At 33.4% G+C, this 20,549-nt stretch overlaps 1 protein-coding gene across 3 annotated transcripts in view; it reads right to left on the bottom strand.

Annotated features, from left to right (window-relative positions):
* Positions 1-20,549, bottom strand: part of LOC149807731 (receptor-type tyrosine-protein phosphatase T-like) — a 135,648-nt gene that overhangs the window by 56,062 nt on the left and 59,037 nt on the right. For 2 of the 3 annotated variants that reach the window (XR_016423352.1, XM_089969937.1), the window contains exons 7-10: positions 17,095-17,214; positions 16,120-16,239; positions 11,674-11,793; positions 10,699-10,818 (exon numbers count right to left, since the gene is read on the bottom strand). Coding sequence is in view for 2 of the 3 variants with exons in the window: in XM_089969937.1 (XP_089826063.1) it covers positions 10,699-10,818; positions 11,674-11,793; positions 16,120-16,239; positions 17,095-17,214 (480 nt within the window). In the remaining variant the exon portion in view is untranslated. The remainder of the gene's footprint in view (positions 1-10,698; positions 10,819-11,673; positions 11,794-16,119; positions 16,240-17,094; positions 17,215-20,549) is intronic. The other variant, XM_089969944.1, reaches the window with a different exon arrangement.

A 20,549-nucleotide genomic window follows, 5' to 3' on the forward strand; every position in this document is an offset into this window, starting at 1 on the left:
ACTAAAAAGTTCACTCAAGAATTTGTTTATTCAAACACGGTAGGTACATTTTGCATTTTGCCACATCTAAATATTATGCTTTTATGTGCTTCTATTTTGTACGTCAAATAGCCAAATTGCACATACCCAAAAATACACCTGTTTCCTAATGTGAAAGCAAAAATGTAATTTATAAACATGTCGTATGTGTTCTTCCTGCCCTCCCCACTATATACACACACAAGCATGAAGCATTCTCTATGAATAAATACAGTAATAAAAAGCGCGCGCGCAAGTTGTTTGGGTTCATGTACCTAACATAATTTTAACATAAACAAACACATTGAAAACTGTTGTGTCTTTAGTAAAATTAGATTAGCAAAACAGAAACAATTGCTCTTAAAATCGTTTGGTTGCGCTTCATTGCGGAAAATGCCCACACCCCAAAAATGTAATGAATGTCTAAATCGTCTTGAATACACTGAGACATATGAGCTTAATTAATGTTTTAATCCATCATTTCTGAGGTCCTAAACTCTACTCATAAGACAATGTTTGAATGTAGAACAGTGTTGACGATTTATCTAAGAAATTTATTGCGAAAGCTGCATGTTTTTTTCTGTCATAGATTTTCAATCATATACCCTGCCATATATAAAGGCTACAGTTTTCTATGTGTAACTATGTGTATCCAAAAGTATAAGAGAAAGCTTGCAAAGCTTTTATATATATATATATATATATATATATATATATATATATATATATATATATATATATATATATATATATATATATATATATATATATATATATATATATATATATATATATATATATATATATATCCGGTATGCAATCGCATCTTCTATGTGGTTTTTTCAGATAAAACAGTGTATCATTATTGATGAGTGTTATGCGAGATTTTTAACTTATACGTTGCTATCGGCGATTAATTTTAATTCACAGCAAACACAAGAGAATCTTACCCTTGTTAATGACTATCAATGATATGCATGTGTGACAATTCGTTATTTATATCGTATACCTAGTTTTATGACAGACTTACAGGTTACCAAATAAAGAATTTCCGATGCAATTTATACGAACAATATAGCGCCAATTCACGTAATGAGTTTTGTTGAACAATGTGATGAATTAAAATCAGCGGAGACCTTTGAAATAGCAACCAGTTTCTTGGTATCCCAGGTGGTGTTGTTATGGTTTTGGTTACAGGTTTGCGTGTGTGTGTGTGTGTGGTTTGGATTTTTAACGTAGCTTTAACATTTTTTCAGTCATATCGCTACGATGTCTGCAGTGTGACAGCTTAGAGTGATGTCTAGCACTGAGGCATCATGCCGCAGACATGTAGCATGATGTCCCACCCAGACACATTATCCTGACACCAGGCCGACCAGTCCTAACACTAACCTCTTAATGCTGAGCGCCAAGCTGGGCAGCTGTTAGTATCATTTTTGTAAGTGTTTGGTATGACTCGGCCGGGGATCGAACCTACGACCTCCCGCATCCGAGGCGGACGCTCTAACCACTAGGCCACCGAAGCGGTGTTTACATGTTTGCAATTGTTTTTATGTCATAAATGGTGTCATATTGACATGATAGAACATTTCGAATGCTTTTTGGTAATATTGAAAGAATTATTATTAAGTAAAGACAGCTCACGTTGAGAAACACGTTTTCGTCTTTTGACACTGAAGTCCAATTCATAAGCTTAAACGATCCCCTTTTAGGCAAAATTTGAAAATTCCTTATATTTACTAGACCATTTCTGTTCTTTCTTGGTATTCTGAAAATAAAGCAAATACAATTCATTTTTTCAGACATTTTACCCATCTAACACTGGAGTCACAGTAACAAAATTTACAGAAAGGTAAACTGACCTTATAATATCAATGCTTAGTATAAATATACAGTAACATTTCCGGTGGAATGACTATATAATTGGCAATCGCTGATCTTTCAGTCGAGATAGACCTAAAAGATGACTGATAGTAAAATGTTTCTCAGGGAATATTGTACTGTAAACCAAATGAAATTGGCAGAGGTTGACAGGCAATTATTCCGAATATCACATAGAAAATACCTCGCAATAGTTTCCTGAAATAACCTGCAAACTGTAGATACAGCGAAACCTCTGGAAGCAGGATTCTGTCCAATTCAGAGTTCTCTATGAAGCTGATATTTTGGTTTGCTGATGTTTCTTCCGCTACAAACTGGATTATCCGAGTTCCGGGTACCGTGGACAATTTCGGAACAATGCTTGCAAAGGTAAGGTAAACATATCTCGAAAAATAGGACGTGTTTACGTTGCTTCCTATACAAATTAATCCGTGAGAAGTGTTAACCTGTTAAGGTGATTACCTACAACTGATATACACGGTGTCGTGTTCTCTAGCGAGTAACGTTTAAATATATGCGCATGAATCACCTGTCAAATAAATCCATTAAATACAGTTGAAAACTAATCGTTTGTTTCTGAATTGAAATCTTCACAAGAAAATATATTTAACAAGGAATGTATCACGTGCTTTTGAATTCAATTTCATCCATTCTACAGAGATCGAAATAAAAGGTTGTTCAAAAGCAAACTATATTACTTAGAATAAATCAACGCTTCCTTGGCTGCATACATGTTGTATATATGCATAGTTCAAAAGTAAAGATTGCAATGAGGTCATTTAATAAGTTCGTTTGCTATACTGTGTTTATGTATACTACAAATTGTCTAAATTGCTGAACTGTCTCTTGAAGATAAAGTCGGTATGATAAGTCAGTGGGATGCAGTTCTGAAAGCCTTTCCAAACAAGTTCTGAAAAGCTTGCGGTGTCTTACATACATATGATGTATCTGATAGTCTGAAACGAAAATATCAATAGAAGGCATTGCACGAGAACTATCACATGCAACCGTATTTAAAATCAGCACATCTTGCAAATTTGCAAGGACCATCCAGTGCAATTTTTATTTCGGGTCCCATAGTACAGGGAAATACATATGAATTTCCATTTCAGTTTATCATTCCTGATTTCAAGGCGCCGAATATTCAAAGCTAATTATTTCACTAAAACGAGATCAGTGTTTGGGGCAGAACTGTTGCTTACACGAGATAGGGCATTAATGTGACCGTATCACAAACAAGGTGTCAGAATATCCTTCAGCAAAAATAAATTCAACTACGACATGGCTCTTTTATTCCATCTTTCATCTCCCATCTCTCTAGGACAAAGGTGTAAAAAGTACAACGGAAGATTTACGTTCATGCTAAGATGCAAAACGAGAATAATGAGAAATGCATGGCTACTTAAAAAATTAAAACAAAGTGGTTTTCCTGTTACTTGAGAAGATACGAGAACAGCTTGTATGGATTTTACAATATTCTGTGGCTGGATTATAGGTGTAAGTCGTACTATAACATGCGAAAATTGCTCAAAATTGTGTTCCATGACAACTCCATGTTGTATTATGATAGAATTACTCTGGCAAACATTACAGTATATTTCCTGCCTCCAGATATGCTATCGCATCTGTAGCCGCTGCTGCCTGTTCATTTCCTTTTTGGTTTTTGCGTTTTTATTTATTGAAATTTTTATCAGCATGCATTCATGAAAAATATAAATGCTGCTCGAAATAAGGGAGCCTGTTCATTAGAAGGTTTGCTTTTTTGATTTGTGCAATTACTTCCCGTACATTATCAAATAAAATAGCAATTTTGGCAAATACGATCTTTGTGGCCAATACAGCTTTACAGAAAGACAATTCTTTGTACGATGCCATAGTTTACATAATTGTATTGAAATTTTTACAAAATGTTTAAAACAAATATACGAGTATCCCCAAAGTTTGTAACATAAATATTTGGACGAAATATGCATTCTAATAAAACTTCGGCAATATGGGTCATCTGTAGTAAAGGGAACAGGAATCAATCGAAAAAGGACAAAACAAACAACAGTGGCCCTGCGCTGCACGTCCTCTTCCTTATTCATTCACTGATAATGGCTCTGCTGTGTTTACTTTTTGACCCAAACCTTTCTTTTTCTTTTACGGCTTGCCTTATCATATGAATCATTGTACTAAAATACTTAGAAGTCACATGTATAGCCTTTACGAAAAAGGCAAGCATATAAAAGACTCATGTGATAACTCTCCCCTCAATCAGTATAAAATGGCATATGATGAATACTAAGAATAAAATTGATTGATTCCACGATGCGGTAGTGATTTACGAATATAAGCTAATGGGAAATTTACAATACAATGTATCAGTATGCACGAAATGTCATTAACAAAATTTTAATTTGAACACTCCATGCATCTGGCACTTGAAAATAATAAAACTTTAACTGTCATCGCTACCATAAATTCTAAAGACACGAAATTGATAACAAGCATACACTTTGCTTCTCAATTTATCGTGTTGAGGTAGGGTATCTATTCAAACATTATAGTATGCTTACAAAACCTCAGTGAAGTAAAATTCAAAGCTTCTACACGCCAATCATGAAAACTTATTTCTTTCTGAATTTTTGTTTCAAAGGCATCTACGCCAAGTGTTTCATTGGACAATCACCAGTAGAACGATTAATATCGATGGGAAGATAAACAAAGACGCAAGAAACTGATGTAGAGCTAACTGCTTTATCATGATCATATAATTGGTAATAATTCACGAAGCACAATATTCCATATGCCATCACGCCTGACCATCAAGATCAGAACACAATTGTATCATATCTAACGATGAACGTCTTGTAGTGTTTGTAAAATCCAAAGAAGGACCTGTCCACATTTAATTTTTTAAGTAGCACATAAATTGGCGAATTGCTTTTCATGGTCAGAAAATTAATATGTATGTTAATCAGACCACAGAACACAGATCATATTCCTCTTATCGCTTCCTTGTGCTTCATATTGCTTAGAGCCATTAGTGTTAAGCGGGTTATGCACGAATATCCTTTAATAAAGAGATGAATTCATTTTGAATCGTGCTTAGGATTATACATGATATTAAATAGTCAAGATGATTATAGTAATGTATTGAACAGATGTCCTCCTATCGCTGCGATATCAAAATGGTTGGTTCTATATTTCAGATTCCATGAAATGGCTTCTTATACAGCAGAGAGGGTTTACAGATGGTTTCTATCCTTATATTCCTATTGTACAAAATATCATGTGCGGTATATAAGCAACATGCAATAATGCTCTTCTTGTGTGTATATTTTCCCTCATGATTCAGTCAAATTACATGATTTGTAATGAATCACTGCTAAATAATACTCACGAAATAAAATTAAGACAATGGAAGTTTCATTGACGAAAGGTTGATTCTTTTTCTGGAAAATATGCGCGTGGACTGCGAAGGATACCGTATTAGATCTATACAAATAAAGATGGTACCATCTTCCAAGCAAAACTTTATAATTGTAAAATAAAATGCACTAACTAAACCTACGTATGTATGCAGGAATGCATGTATGTTTGTGTATATATGTTTGTATGTATGTATGTATGTATGTATGTATGTATGTATGTATGTATGTATGTATGTATGCATGCATGCATGCATGCATGTATGTATGTATGTATGTATGTATGTATGTATGTATGTATGTATGTATGTATGTATGTATGTATGTATGTATGTGTGATTGGATGTACTTTTCTCTATATAAACCTACTCTAAAATTGTGACAGGGCCTCAGGAGGAGTTTCTGTTGTTGTGAACAATAGAACCCCTCATAGTGTCATTGATTTAAACACAAATTTGCAAGCCATTGCTATAAGCGTCAATCTACATCGAGCAATTACCTTTCGTTATATTTACTTAACACCAAACACCAAACTAGTACCAAACAAATTAGACAATCTTGTTCAACAACTACCCGCTCCAATTGTTTTACTCGAGGATTTTAATGCCAATAACATTTTATGGGGACCAAATCACACAAGTCACAGAGGCCACAAAATAGAAGATTTCATTTCTAGACACGATTGTGTCTATTTAACATAAATCACCGACATATTTACACCCAGGAACGGGTACATACACGTGTATCGATTTGACAATTTGTTCTCCATCGCTGCTTTTGAACTATGAATGTAAGGTCGATGATGACCTTCACAGCAGTGATCACTTTCCAATCTCTCTTAGGAACATCGTCGTTACAATAGGCTTAACAGGGATATCGTTTTAGGCGACAAAAACCCTTTTCAATATTTTATTTCTGTTTTAATCGAGGTTGCAGAAGAACATATTCCCAAGTCCTCATCGAACTATAAAAGAACCCCAAAACCGTGATTCACAAACGAATGTAAAGAGGCCAGTAGACAAAGCCTAGAAACATTGAAACAAATTGATAATCGTCCAACGCCCGAACATTTATCTAAGTACCGTATTGTTCTGGCCAAAACCCGCCGCACGATTAAAGAAAGTAAAAGAGCATCATGGAAAAAATATGTTTCAACTTTAAATTCTCTTTCCTCTATAAAGAAAGTTACGGATACGATCCGCAAAATAAATGGAAAGGGGAAACACAATTCCTTAAGACATCTCAAACTAAACAACAAGAATTTAAGTTCCAAACTTGACATAGTTAATATACTTGCTGGTAGTTTCTCTAAAACTTCCACATCGTCTAATTATTCAGAAGCCTTCAGAAGATTAAAAACTCAAAAAGAAAATACACAGTCGAAATTCACATCGAATAACTCAGAAAGTTATAATCAACCGTTTTCACTGTTTGAGCTGATGGAATATCTGAATAAAGCTCATGATACATCCGCTGGGCCTGACGAAAAACATTACCAGTTTTTGAAACACCTTCCAGAACCTCATTAACAGTTCATCTGGAAATCTTCAATGATTTATGGATTACTGGTAATGTACCAAAATTTAGAAAGAAGCAACAGTAACACCAGTTAAAGATAGCACAGATCCTAACAGGTATCGACCCATAGCTCTGACGAACAGCGTGTGCAAAACAATGGAACGAATGATCAGTTGTTCGATTGTATTGTAACTGGAAACTAACAATTTAATATTTCATTTCATTATGGCCGTAGCACCAATGATCATTCACTCAGACTTGAAATATTTATTCGCGACGCATGTATCAAGAAGGAACATTTATTAGCGGGTTTTTTATTTAGAAGAGGCTTATGGCTCGACATGGAAGTACGGGATACTAAATGACCTGCACGATCTGGGTCTAAAAGGCCGTCTGCCCTCTTTCATACCAAACTTTCTCTCATACGGAGAATTCAAGGTACGACTGGGCTCTACCCTCTCAGATTTGCACGAGCAAGAGATGGGTGTGCTCCAGGGCAATATTTTATCTGCGACGCATTTCAGCATCAAAATTAATAGCGCCACCAAGTATTTTGCTCCTGGTGTAGATTGCTCGTTATACGTTGATGATTTTCTAATGTGTTATCGATCAAAACACATGCATACAATTGAAAGACAACTCCAACACAGTATAAAGAAGATTCAAAATTGGGCTAGTTCTAACGGTTTCAAATTCTCTAAATCAAAAAGGGTATGTATGCATTTTTGTCAGTTACGAAGATATCATGATGAACCTAACTCACGCTGGACGGAACACCTATTTCAGTTGTTGAGGAAACGAAGTTTTATGTATTATCTTCGACAGAAAATTGACTTTTATTCCACACCGAAAGAACTTGAAAGCTAAATACCTGAAATCTTTAGATCTACTTAAATTAGTAGCTCACAGTGACTATGCTGCTGTTAGACCAGTCATCCTTAATGTGTATAGAACGTGTATTATATCCATGCTAGGCTACGGTTGCGTTTTTTTATGGCTCAGCCAGAAAGTCATATCTGAAAATGCTTAATCTAATTCATAATCAAGAAATACGACTCACTCTGGTAACGTTTAAGACATCACCCTGTGAAAGCTTTCTCGCTGAAGCAAACGAACAACCTTTATTACATCGTAGAGAAATGTTTTCCGCCCAGTATGCTCCCAAATTAAGATCAAACCCTCTACCCTGCTTTTTTGGCTGTTTTTCAACCACAATACAAAACCTTATTCGACAATAAATCCAACGCCATACCGTCCTTTGGCATTAGAATATCATCCAGCCTTGACAGTAGAAAAATTGATCTTTCTAAAATTCAGAAAAAGCCCATCTCCGAAACACCTCCCTGGCTATGTAAACAACCAAAAGTACTTTTTACGCTACACGATGAAAACAATCCGAGACAAACCCTTCCATCCTCTACAACTCTTATCATGAACTCCTCACCGAATTTAAAAACTACACAAGAATTTGTACTGGTGGATCAAAGGATGAGAAATAGGCTGCTGCAGACTTCGTTAGTGGATAACGCACAACACAAGTTCGCTTACCAAATAGCACATCACTTTTTTCTACCGAAATCAGAGCAATAGACCTTGCTCTGCAATACATCGAAAACAAATTTATTTTAAATAGCATCACTTCTCCGACTCCCTATCAGTACTTCAGTCACTACACAATAGAAAACTGGAGAACCCATTGTTGACCAGGAGTTTCGTGACAAATACTAAGCTGAGTACCTCCCACAATATCGTATACGGTTGGTTACCCAGCTGTGTTGATATTAAAAGTAATGAAAAAGCAGATCACGCTGTTAAAATGGCCCTAACTCAAAAATCATCTGATATTAAAATACCGCATGATGATTTTAAACTTAGCATCAAAGAGACATTACTTCAGATGTGGCAGGCATCACGGTATGATGCAGTGAATAATAAACTTCACGCCATCAAGCCAACCATATGAGAATGGACTCCTTCCTACAGAACCATGCGTAGGGAGGAGGTAGTCATTGCAAAAATTAGAATTGTCCTATGCATATAACCCACCGCCATATGCTAAAAGGCAAAGACCCACCAGAGTGCATTTCTTGCAATGAACCATTCACTGTTAAACACTTGACGATAGAGTGTTTCAATCTACAATCTACCCGCGATCAGTATTACAATGTGCATGACATGAAGGAATTTTTGGATACAATAAACATTACTTGTATTATAGAATTCCTGAAAGCAGTGAACATTTACTCTAATCTCTAACTTGTATGCATTCACTCTGAGAATTTCTATGCAATGTGTTTACCGTCTTTAATTTTCAACAACTTCTCATTTGTTTTTATTAACATATACCATTTACATTCCCCGTTGATCGCTAAGCTTTATATATTGCCATTAACCATCTTATCGTTCTACTTTCAACTATTTGGATTTCATATCGCTGGTCGATATAAAACCTTTTATCTCTTTTATATAATATACATATAACATTTTGTATAGTGCTAAATAACCTAACAGTGCTGATGCGCCGAAACAATAACAATCAATCAATCAATTTCTGTCTTAAAGAAGATATGTCGGCCGCTGTGTTTGCATTGTATAAAATCAACGCGTCACACAAAGCCTGCACAGAATGTAAAATCCTACTAGACCGACCAAATATGGATATGTGAAAACTATCCATATTTCATCATGTTCGTACTGTATGTATGTATGTATGTATGTATGTATGTATGTATGTATGTATGTATGTATGTATGTATGTATGTATGCATGCATGCATGTATGTATGTATGTATGTATGTATGTATGTATGTATGTATGTATGTATGTATGTATGTACGTACGTTTCAGTTGAGCTACAAGATTAATTTAATTTACCTTCTTCCTCATCTTACATTATCAAACACATCTATTTGGTCGAATATAAAATTAAACAAGTCAAAGAAAATCTAAACATTTGAAAAACACAACGATATAAATTAAATGGTACAACTAGGAAACGTTAAACAAAAATAATTCAAAATAATAATGAAACGTTTCTTAGATATATTATTTCTAGTATGACATATTTGTCTCAATATTTTTAAATTCCACAAGTCATCTCGACTACTTTAGATATTCTCGTCGGATTCTGAGCATGATTGCTGTAGTTTATTACTTCAAGGATATCACCTGTAATTCAATATAATCAAGGAATGATAATTATGTAAATATATGTAGCTCTAAATTTCTTCACAGGTCAAATAAGAGGTGATACCTTAAGTTCTCTCACATGAAGCCTATGTAATTGATTAAAGAACTAGCAGAAATATTGTCTTCCTTATGAACTGTTTCATAACGATTTAATTAATTGTAATGGACATGTAACCGAGTAATAAAGATTTATTCTTTGTTTTGTTTTTTTTGTATGGGTTGGGTGACGATTGTACAGTCGGATTTGGACAACGAAACTAAGATTTAGTGTTAGGTGAACTGTGTAGAATCACGTCAGTTATTGTTCATTTTGGAAGTATCACAAATATTTGATTTCAAACAGAGTATTTATTTTCTATAAATTTGTTTCTTGGTTCATTTTGATATTGATAGGAATCCTATTGTCGTTTCATATTATACTTAATGTTAAGGGCTTTTATAATTATTTTATTCTTGCGCAGTGAAATTGTGTCAGAACGCTTCTTTCATGTCTTTTTCTGATTTATAAGTGAATGAAAGTCTATCCCATTCGTATTGGCCTCATTTACACATTTGTTGTTATTCCTTAATGATTCCTATTTTTGTACCTTAGCATTTGTTGCACATCTACGATGTCTCGTTCATCCTAATTACGGAAATTACACTTCAGGGAAAGGAAAACAATCAAAATCCTTCATACCTGTGTTGCATATTTGTCCAGTGTAACCATCATGGCACTGGCAAATAAAACTTCCCAAAGTGTTGCTACATCTTCCGCGTCCGCTACAGACATTCGTACTACCGTTACACTCATTCACGTCTGGAAAACGAAAAAGATGTTTCGATTGTGATATTGATATATTGTAAACAAACCATCCTGTGTGTCTCTTCTAATATTGTATAAATATCTGCGGTTTTACTATAGATAATTAATACAAATTTACATACCTTGCAAATGTCGTGTAAGGCTAGCAATACACTTCCATCCTAAACATTACTTTATTCTTCAGATTAAGCGATATAATTGTTTTGTTTCAGTTGAGCTAGAAGATTAATTTAATTTACCTTCTTCCTCGTCCTACATGATCAAATACATGGATTTGGTCGAATATAATACTAAACAAATCAAAGAAAACCTAAAAATATGAATAACACAAAGATATAAATTAAATGGTACAACTAGGAAACGTTAAACAAAATAATGCAAAATAACAATGAAACGTTTCTTAGATATATTATTTCTAGTATGACATATTTTTCTCAATATTTTTAAATTCCAAAAGTCATTTTGACTACCTCAGATATTCTCGTAGGTTTCTGAGCAAGGTTGCTGTAGTTTATTACTTCAAGGATATCACATGTAGTTCAATATAATCAAGGAATGATAATTATGTAAATATATGTAGCTCTAAATTTCTTCACTAATAACATGTAGGTCAAATGAGAGGTGATACCTTAAGTTCTCTTACATGAAGCCTATGCAATTGATTAAAGAACTAGCAGAAATATTGTCTTCCTTATGAACTGTTTCATAACGATTTAATTAATTGTAATACATATGTCTATTTATATATTTGTATATTTATGTGTCTGTAATTCAACGGTGATGTAGTTTCGTTAACCAGAAACTACTTCAAGCTCAGTCAACTTGGTTTGCATGAAGACAAAATAATACCTGTTTCACAGTTTGTTCCAGTGAAACCTCCATAGCAATTGCAGTCGAAACTTCCTTGAGAATTATAGCATTTTCCGTTGTTGTTACAAAAACTGTCTCCATATGTGCATTCATCCACATCTGGAAAAAACAAATCTGAATTCAGCTTCACTTTCTGTCTTCAAACTATATTTTGTGTCTTATTCATTTAGAGTGCCGTATATTTGTAAAGTATAGGTAGTAATTAATGTTATCAGTAGAAATTAATATACTTTTGCATTTGGTGAGTAAAGCTGCTAAGTTGCATATTTGTACTTCTATTCATTTCTTTCTCGCTTTAATGCATGTGAGGAACGTCATAAGGGTAAGGAGTGATTGACATTTTGTCCCAAACACACATACTCAGCTATCTTTGTGGCAATATGGATATATATTTTAGCACAAAAATGTCATCATGAAGTGCTAGTCATGCTCGTTTTGAGTTTCTAATGATCACACATATATTTTTTGTAAGAGAGTGATATCACAAACTATAGGAAATGTAGTTGTGCACAGACGTTGCTCAGTGACATGATAGCTCGGCTTAATATAATCGGTTTACATGACATGCAATGATTCAAGACATTATGCTAACGGACTTTTACATTTTGTATCATTATTTCCTTATAAAATACAAGTTTTTAACTTAAAATCATAAGGCATCTATATCTTCCTTAATATGGATTGTACACAACTAGTTTTCAACAACTGAGTCATCAGTCTGGTGTTAGCCCTAACTTGCTTCCTGTACCATATATTGAGTAGATAATATGGATTGAGCTGCGGCCTTCGCTTGACCAATCAAACACGTGGATACATATTTAAAATGCTAATGAAATGGGTTATATATTTTCCTATCTCTTATCTCGATTTCAATTATATGCATCAAAGGTGGCGAAACACAACATTGAAGGTGGACATAAATAGCCTAATTGAACGATAATGTCAGGTATGTCACAGGAGGAAAAAGAACATAATAGGTACAATAATTGTAAACAATATTCACTAAATGACCTATAAATGTCTGTATGTATGTATGTATGTATGTGTCTAGGTAGGTACGTAGGTAGGTAGGTAGAAAGGTATATAGATAGTTAGGTAGTTAGTTATGTATGTATTTGTTTTTATGTATGTATGTATATATGTATGCATGTATGTATGCATGTATGTATGTATGTATGTATGTATGTATGTATGTATGTACGTACGTATGTATGTATGTATGTACCTACGTATGTATATATGTATGTATGTATGTATGTATGTATGTATGTATGTATGAATGTATGTATCAATAATAGTATGTATGTATCCATGCATGGATGTACCTTTCTGTATATAAATACAGATATGTCTGCTGCTGTGCATATATAATGCCTTGTATACAATCAACGCCTCACAGATAGCCTGCTCTAGATGTGAAATCCTACTAAATCGACCAACTATGAATATGTGACAACTAACCATATTTGATGATGTTCCTGCTGGAATGAGATATCAAACCCTGCACATACTATTTGTATAAAACACCCTCAATAACAACAGGATAACCTTCACATGATCCAAGACGGGGGTAAGAATGGCAAATTCCCAAACACTGAACACATATATATGACAAGTGCCCATGCTACATATGAATCATAGATAGAAACCTTAACAGGAACTATAAAAACGCTAGTTAACTATTGCGGTAATAGTCTGAACGTAGGAAACAGTTTGCGATAAACCTATTCTACGATGTTTAATGTGATAATGTGACATATCGAAATACAATAAAGTTCACGCAGATACAAATTTAGGAAGACATATGAACTTATCACTACTGTTATATAATAACTTGTCAACATTTTAAACTACCCATCATGGATAAAAGACTGTATTTACCAGTGCAACGTCCAAGAGATCCGTTCCATAATCCAGACTCAAGGCAACGCAGACCTGTGTCTTCAAATGATTGGTATCCCTTAGCACATTTTATTAAAACCGTCGAATTGAAAGTTTTTGTCCCAGCGATTGTGATGTTTGCATTACTCGACAGGTATTCATTGCATTCATTATGATTTGGGTCGTATCCTAGTCATATTTAGTTTTAAGTATTGGTTACAAAGATTCAGATGATGTGTAAGATTATTCTTTCTTGTGTTAGCATCCCGGGCTCAGTTTGTGTTCAGTTTTTAATTTGTGTGGATTTATTGATTCAAATTATTATATCTACTTTTTTCAGTATAATTATTGTCCTTATATGTCTTTGGCATTTTATTAATAACTGCATTGCTCAAGAGAAAGTTCACTACTTGTTATCGATATATATCTTCCTTCCATTTAACAATAGCTGAGTGCATGATGCCTATAGTTGTCACTGTGATGACAATTATTAACTTTGATATTTGGTTATTGCATTTACAGACTTAGAAGAAAGGGCATTATAATATGGTATGCATATTTAATCTGTATTATGTCTTGGATTTCGTCACTGTCTTGCCTACATAAATAATGCCGTTTTTGCAAGCATTATGTTAGATAGCTATTATTTGTTTGTGATTTTAGATTATATATTAAGATTACTACTTGGAGGTAAACATGTTTACTTGGATCCGAGTCAGGACATATCTAATATTCATGGGAAATACCTGCTCTTCCTGATTTTTTTACACGTTCTTTACTAAATGTTTAGTAAGAGACCTAACCTTGTTTAAATCGTAAGATATTTTGCAAACAAATTTTATGTGAAAATGACTCTCCACCTGTTGCTCTTATTATATTTTATTTTGTATATAAAGTTACTCAAAGACAAAGTTACTTATTCCATAGCTTATCCTCAGTCTTATTGCGATCAATTTTTGCTATCCGAGTTTTCATTTGTGAGCATGTATTTATTTTAAATATTCATTGGAATTACAAAGTGATCTTTGATTTTTGGAATTAATCAAAGTTTTAAATTTATTTTTAACGTATTCAAGGACGTTTTGGATTATGATATTGAAAAACGTCATCACTATTCATACGTCAACATTATATCAGATTATTCTCACATAAACACATTCCAAATTGGAATGGATTCGGAAATTCTCTGGAATTCATTGGTTGTAATTTATAGCGTTATACATGCGCTAGACCTTTTAGGACTAATTGAGATTGATTCAGAATAGAGTAAGTTCTTTATAAATTTCAATTTGCATTCAAGGTAAATAAGTTATTTGCTGAAATCGCTTGTTTTCGGTCTTTTTGTTATTTAGTTTAAGAACATAAAGTAGTAACAAATTGTACATTGTATGTATTGTTTAGTATAGCGTCCTAAGGACTATGCGACCAGGGTCTAATTTATGAATAATACAAACATGTCACTGATAAAAGATGACGGAAGGTTCTTCGTTACTGATCAGGTGTGGGGTGGGAATTAAGTCAGTGCAAAATTAAAATAAGTTATTTTGCTGCTGATTAATCAACCATAATACCAAACATCATTTGCATTATGTGTGTTAGGATCCTTTGATTGATGAAAAAAGAAAATACAATTGCATTGTGGTCATTTATGGTGCAGTGTTGCTTTTTCTTGGCATGACAGTAAAGGTGCTGGTGTCACGTATGCTAGGCGTTTGATTTTGAAGAATTAATTTTCGCTTGTGTAATGGACATGTAACCGAGTAATAAAGATTTATTCTTTGTTTTTTTTTTGTATGGGTTGGGTGACGATTGTACAGTCGGATTTGGACAACGAAACTAGGATTTAGTGTTAGGTGAACTGTGTAGAATCACGTCAGTTTTGTTCATTTTGGAAGTATCACAAATATTTGATTTCAAACAGAGTATTTATTTTCTATAAATTTGTTTCTTGGTTCATTTTGATATTGATAGGAATCCTATTGTCTTTTCATATTATACTTAATGTTAAGGGCTTTGATAATTATTTTATTCTTGCGCAGTGAAATTGTGTCAGAACGCTTGTTTCATGTCTTTTTCTGATTTATAAGTGAATGAAAGTCAATCTAATTCGTATTGGCCTCATTTACACATTTGTTGTTATTCCTTAATGATTCCTATTTTTGTACCTTAGCATTTGTTGCACATCTACGATGTCTCGTTCATCCTAATTACGGAAATTACACTCTAGGGAAAGGAAAACAATCAAAATCCTTCAAAATGTGTACAACTATCTATGAAATAATTTGGCAAGTCCATGATTGCGGACTGCTGCGCATTTGCAAAGAAATTTAACGACATTCCAAACATTTCTGCATTTAATGTTACCTTGGTCTGGAAGCGTTTAATGTCATAAATCATTTCCAAATTTATTTGCTGAATTTGCTGATTATTTATGAACAACACAATTTATATGTATCCATCGTTACTTTTAGGAATTTTTGTTTGTATCTGATTTTAATTTGGCAGGAAGAGCATCCATTAAGAAGTTATAATAACCATTGATACCTGTGTTGCATATTTGTCCAGTGTAACCATCATGGCACTGGCAAATAAAACTTCCCAAAGTGTTGCTACATCTTCCGCGTCCGCTACAGACATTCGTACTACCGTTGCACTCATCCACGTCTGGAAAACGAAAAAGATGTTTCGATTGTGATATTGATATATTGTAAACAAACCATCCTGTGTGTCTCTTCTAATATTTTATAAATATCTGCGGTTGTACCATAGATAATTAATACAAATTTACATACCTTGCAAATGTCGTGTAAGGCTAGCAATACACTTCCATCCTAAACATTACTTTATTCTTCAGATTAAGCGATATAATTGTTTTGTTTCAGTTGAGCTAGAAGATTAATTTAATTTACCTTTTCCCTCGTCTTACATTATCAAATACATGGATTTGGACGAATATAATACTAAACAAGTCAAAGAAAATCTAAAACTATGAATAACAGAAAGATATAAATTAAATGGTACAACTAGGAAACGTTAAACAAAATAATGCAAAATAACAATGAAACGTTTCTTAGATATATTATTTCTAGTATGACATATTTTTCTCAATATTTTTAAATTCCAAAAGTCATTTTGACTACCTCAGATATTCTCGTAGGTTTCTGAGCAAGGTTGCTGTAGTTTATTACTTCAAGGATATCACATGTAGTTCAATATAATCAAGGAATGATAATTATGTAAATATATGTAGCTCTAAATTTCTTCACTAATAACATGTAGGTCAAATGAGAGGTGATACCTTAAGTTCTCTTACATGAAGCCTATGCAATTGATTAAAGAACTAGCAGAAATATTGTCTTCCTTATGAACTGTTTCATAACGATTTAATTAATTGTAATACATATGTCTATTTATATATTTGTATATTTATGTGTCTGTAATTCAACGGTGATGTAGTTTCGTTAACCAGAAACTACTTCAAGCTCAGTCAACTTGGTTTGCATGAAGACAAAATAATACCTGTTTCACAGTTTGTTCCAGTGAAACCTCCATAGCAATTGCAGTCGAAACTTCCTTGAGAATTATAGCATTTTCCGTTGTTGTTACAAAAACTGTCTCCATATGTGCATTCATCCACATCTGGAAAAAACAAATCTGAATTCAGCTTCACTTTCTGTCTTCAAACTATATTTTGTGTCTTATTCATTTAGAGTGCCGTATATTTGTAAAGTATAGGTAGTAATTAATGTTATCAGTAGAAATTAATATACATTTGGTGAGTAAAGCTGCTAAGTTGCATATTTGTACTTCTACTCATTTCTTTCTCGCTTTAATGCATGTGAGGAACGTCATAAGGGTAAGGAGTGATTGACATTTTGTCCCAAACACACATACTCAGCTATCTTTGTGGCAATATGGATATATATTTTAGCACAAAAATGTCATCATGAAGTGCTAGTCATGCTCGTTTTGAGTTTCTAATGATCACACATATATTTTTTGTAAGAGAGTGATATCACAAACTATAGGAAATGTAGTTGTGCACAGACGTTGCTCAGTGACATGATAGCTCGGCTTAATATAATCGGTTTACATGACATGCAATGATTCAAGACATTATGCTAACGGACTTTTACATTTTGTATCATTATTTCCTTATAAAATACAAGTTTTTAACTTAAAATCATAAGGCATCTATATCTTCCTTAATATGGATTGTACACAACTAGTTTTCAACAACTGAGTCATCAGTCTGGTGTTAGCCCTAACTTGCTTCCTGTACCATATATTGAGTAGATAATATGGATTGAGCTGCGGCCTTCGCTTGACCAATCAAACACGTGGATACATATTTAAAATGCTAATGAAATGGGTTATATATTTTCCTATCTCTTATCTCGATTTCAATTATATGCATCAAAGGTGGCGAAACACAACATTGAAGGTGGACATAAATAGCCTAATTGAACGATAATGTCAGGTATGTCACAGGAGGAAAAAGAACATAATAGGTACAATAATTGTAAACAATATTCACTAAATGACCTATAAATGTCTGTATGTATGTATGTATGTATGTATGTATGTGTCTAGGTAGGTACGTAGGTAGGTAGGTAGAAAGGTATATAGATAGTTAGGTAGTTAGTTATGTATGTATTTGTTTTTATGTATGTATGTATATATGTATGCATGTATGTATGTATGTATGTATGTATGTATGTATGTATGTATGTATGTACGTACGTATGTATGTATGTATGTACCTACGTATGTATATATGTATGTATGTATGTATGTATGTATGTATGAATGTATGTATCAATAATAGTATGTATGTATCCATGCATGGATGTACCTTTCTGTATATAAATACAGATATGTCTGCTGCTGTGCATATATAATGCCTTGTATACAATCAACGCCTCACAGATAGCCTGCTCTAGATGTGAAATCCTACTAAATCGACCAACTATGAATATGTGACAACTAACCATATTTGATGATGTTCCTGCTGGAATGAGGTATCAAACCCTGCACATACTACTTATATAAAACACCCTCAATAACAACAGGATAACCTTCACATGATCCAAGACGGGGGTAAGAATGGCAAATTCCCAAACACTGAACACATATATATGACAAGTGTCCATGCTACATATGAATCATAGATAGAAACCTTAACAGGAATTATAAAAACGCTAGTTAACTATTGCGGTAATAGTCTGAACGTAGGAAACAGTTTGCGATAAACCTATTCTACGATGTTTAATGTGATAATGTGACATATCGAAATACAATAAAGTTCACGCAGATACAAATTTAGGAAGACATATGAACTTATCACTACTGTTATATAATAACTTGTCAACATTTTAAACTACCCATCATGGATAAAAGACTGTATTTACCAGTGCAACGTCCAAGAGATCCGTTCCATAATCTAGACTCAAGGCAACGCAGACCTGTGTCTTCAAATGATTGGTATCCCTTAGCACATTTTATTAAAACCGTCGAATTGAAAGTTTTTGTCCCAGCGATTGTGATGTTTGCATTACTCGACAAGTATTCATTGCATTCATTATGATTTGGGTCGTATCCTAGTCATATTTAGTTTTAAGTATTGGTTACAAAGATTCAGATGATGTGTAAGATTATTCTTTCTTGTGTTAGCATCCCGGGCTCAGTTTGTGTTCAGTTTTTAATTTGTGTGGATTTATTGATTCAAATTATTATATCTACTTTTTTCAGTATAATTATTGTCCTTATATGTCTTTGGCATTTTATTAATAACTGCATTGCTCAAGAGAAAGTTCACTACTTGTTATCGATATATATCTTCCTTCCATTTAACAATAGCTGAGTGCATGATGCCTATAGTTGTCACTGTGATGACAATTATTAACTTTGATATTTGGTTATTGCATTTACAGACTTAGAAGAAAGGGCATTATAATATGGTATGCATATTTAATCTGTATTGTGTCTTTGCTTTCGTCCATGTCTTGCCGACATGAATAATGTCGTTTTTGCAAGCATTATATTACGTAGCTAATATTTGTTTGTGATTTTAGATTATATATTAAGATTACTACTTGGAGGTAAACATGTTTACTTGGATCCTAGTCAAGACATGGACAATATTCATAGGAAATACCTGTTCTTCCTGATTTTTTTACACGTTCTTTACTAAATGTTTAGTAAGAGACCTAACCTTGTTTAAATCGTAAAATATTTTGCAAACAAAATTTATGGGAAAATGACTCTCCACCTGTTGCTCTTATTATATTTTATTTCGTACATAAAGTTACTCAAAGACAAAGTTACTTATTCCATAGCTTATCCTCAGTCTTATTGCGATCAATTTTTGCTATCCGAGTTTTCATTTGTGAGCATGTATTTATTTTAAATATTCATCGGAATTACAAAGTGATCTTTGATTTTTGGACTAAATCAAAATTTTAAATTTATTTTTAACGTTTTCAACGACGTTTTGGATTATGATATTGAAATGTGTCATCACTATTCATACGTCAACATTATATCAGATTATTCTCACATAAACACATTCCAAATTGGAATGGATTCGGAATTTCTCTGGAATTCATTGGTTGTAATTTATAGCGTTATACTTGCGCTAGACCTTTTAGGACTAATTGAGATTGATTCAGAATAGAGTAAGTTCTTTATAAATTTCAATTTGCATTCAAGGTAAATAAGTTATTTGTTGAAATCGTTTGTTTTCGGTCTTTTTGTTATTTAGTTTAAGAACATAAAGTAGTAACAAATTGTACATTGTATGTATTGTTTGGTATAGCTTCCTAAGGACTATGCGACCAGGGTTTAATTTATGAATAGTACAAATATGTCACTGATAAAAGATGACGGAAGGTTCTTCGTTACTGATCAGGTGTGGGGTGGGAATTAAGTCAGTGCAAAATTAAAATAAGTTATTTTGCTGCTGATTAGTCAAC

The sequence above is a fragment of the Sinohyriopsis cumingii genome, chromosome 1 (assembly GCF_028554795.1).
Source record: "Sinohyriopsis cumingii isolate HCF-2022 chromosome 1, ASM2855479v2, whole genome shotgun sequence".
Classification (NCBI taxonomy): Eukaryota; Metazoa; Mollusca; class Bivalvia; order Unionida; family Unionidae; genus Sinohyriopsis; species Sinohyriopsis cumingii.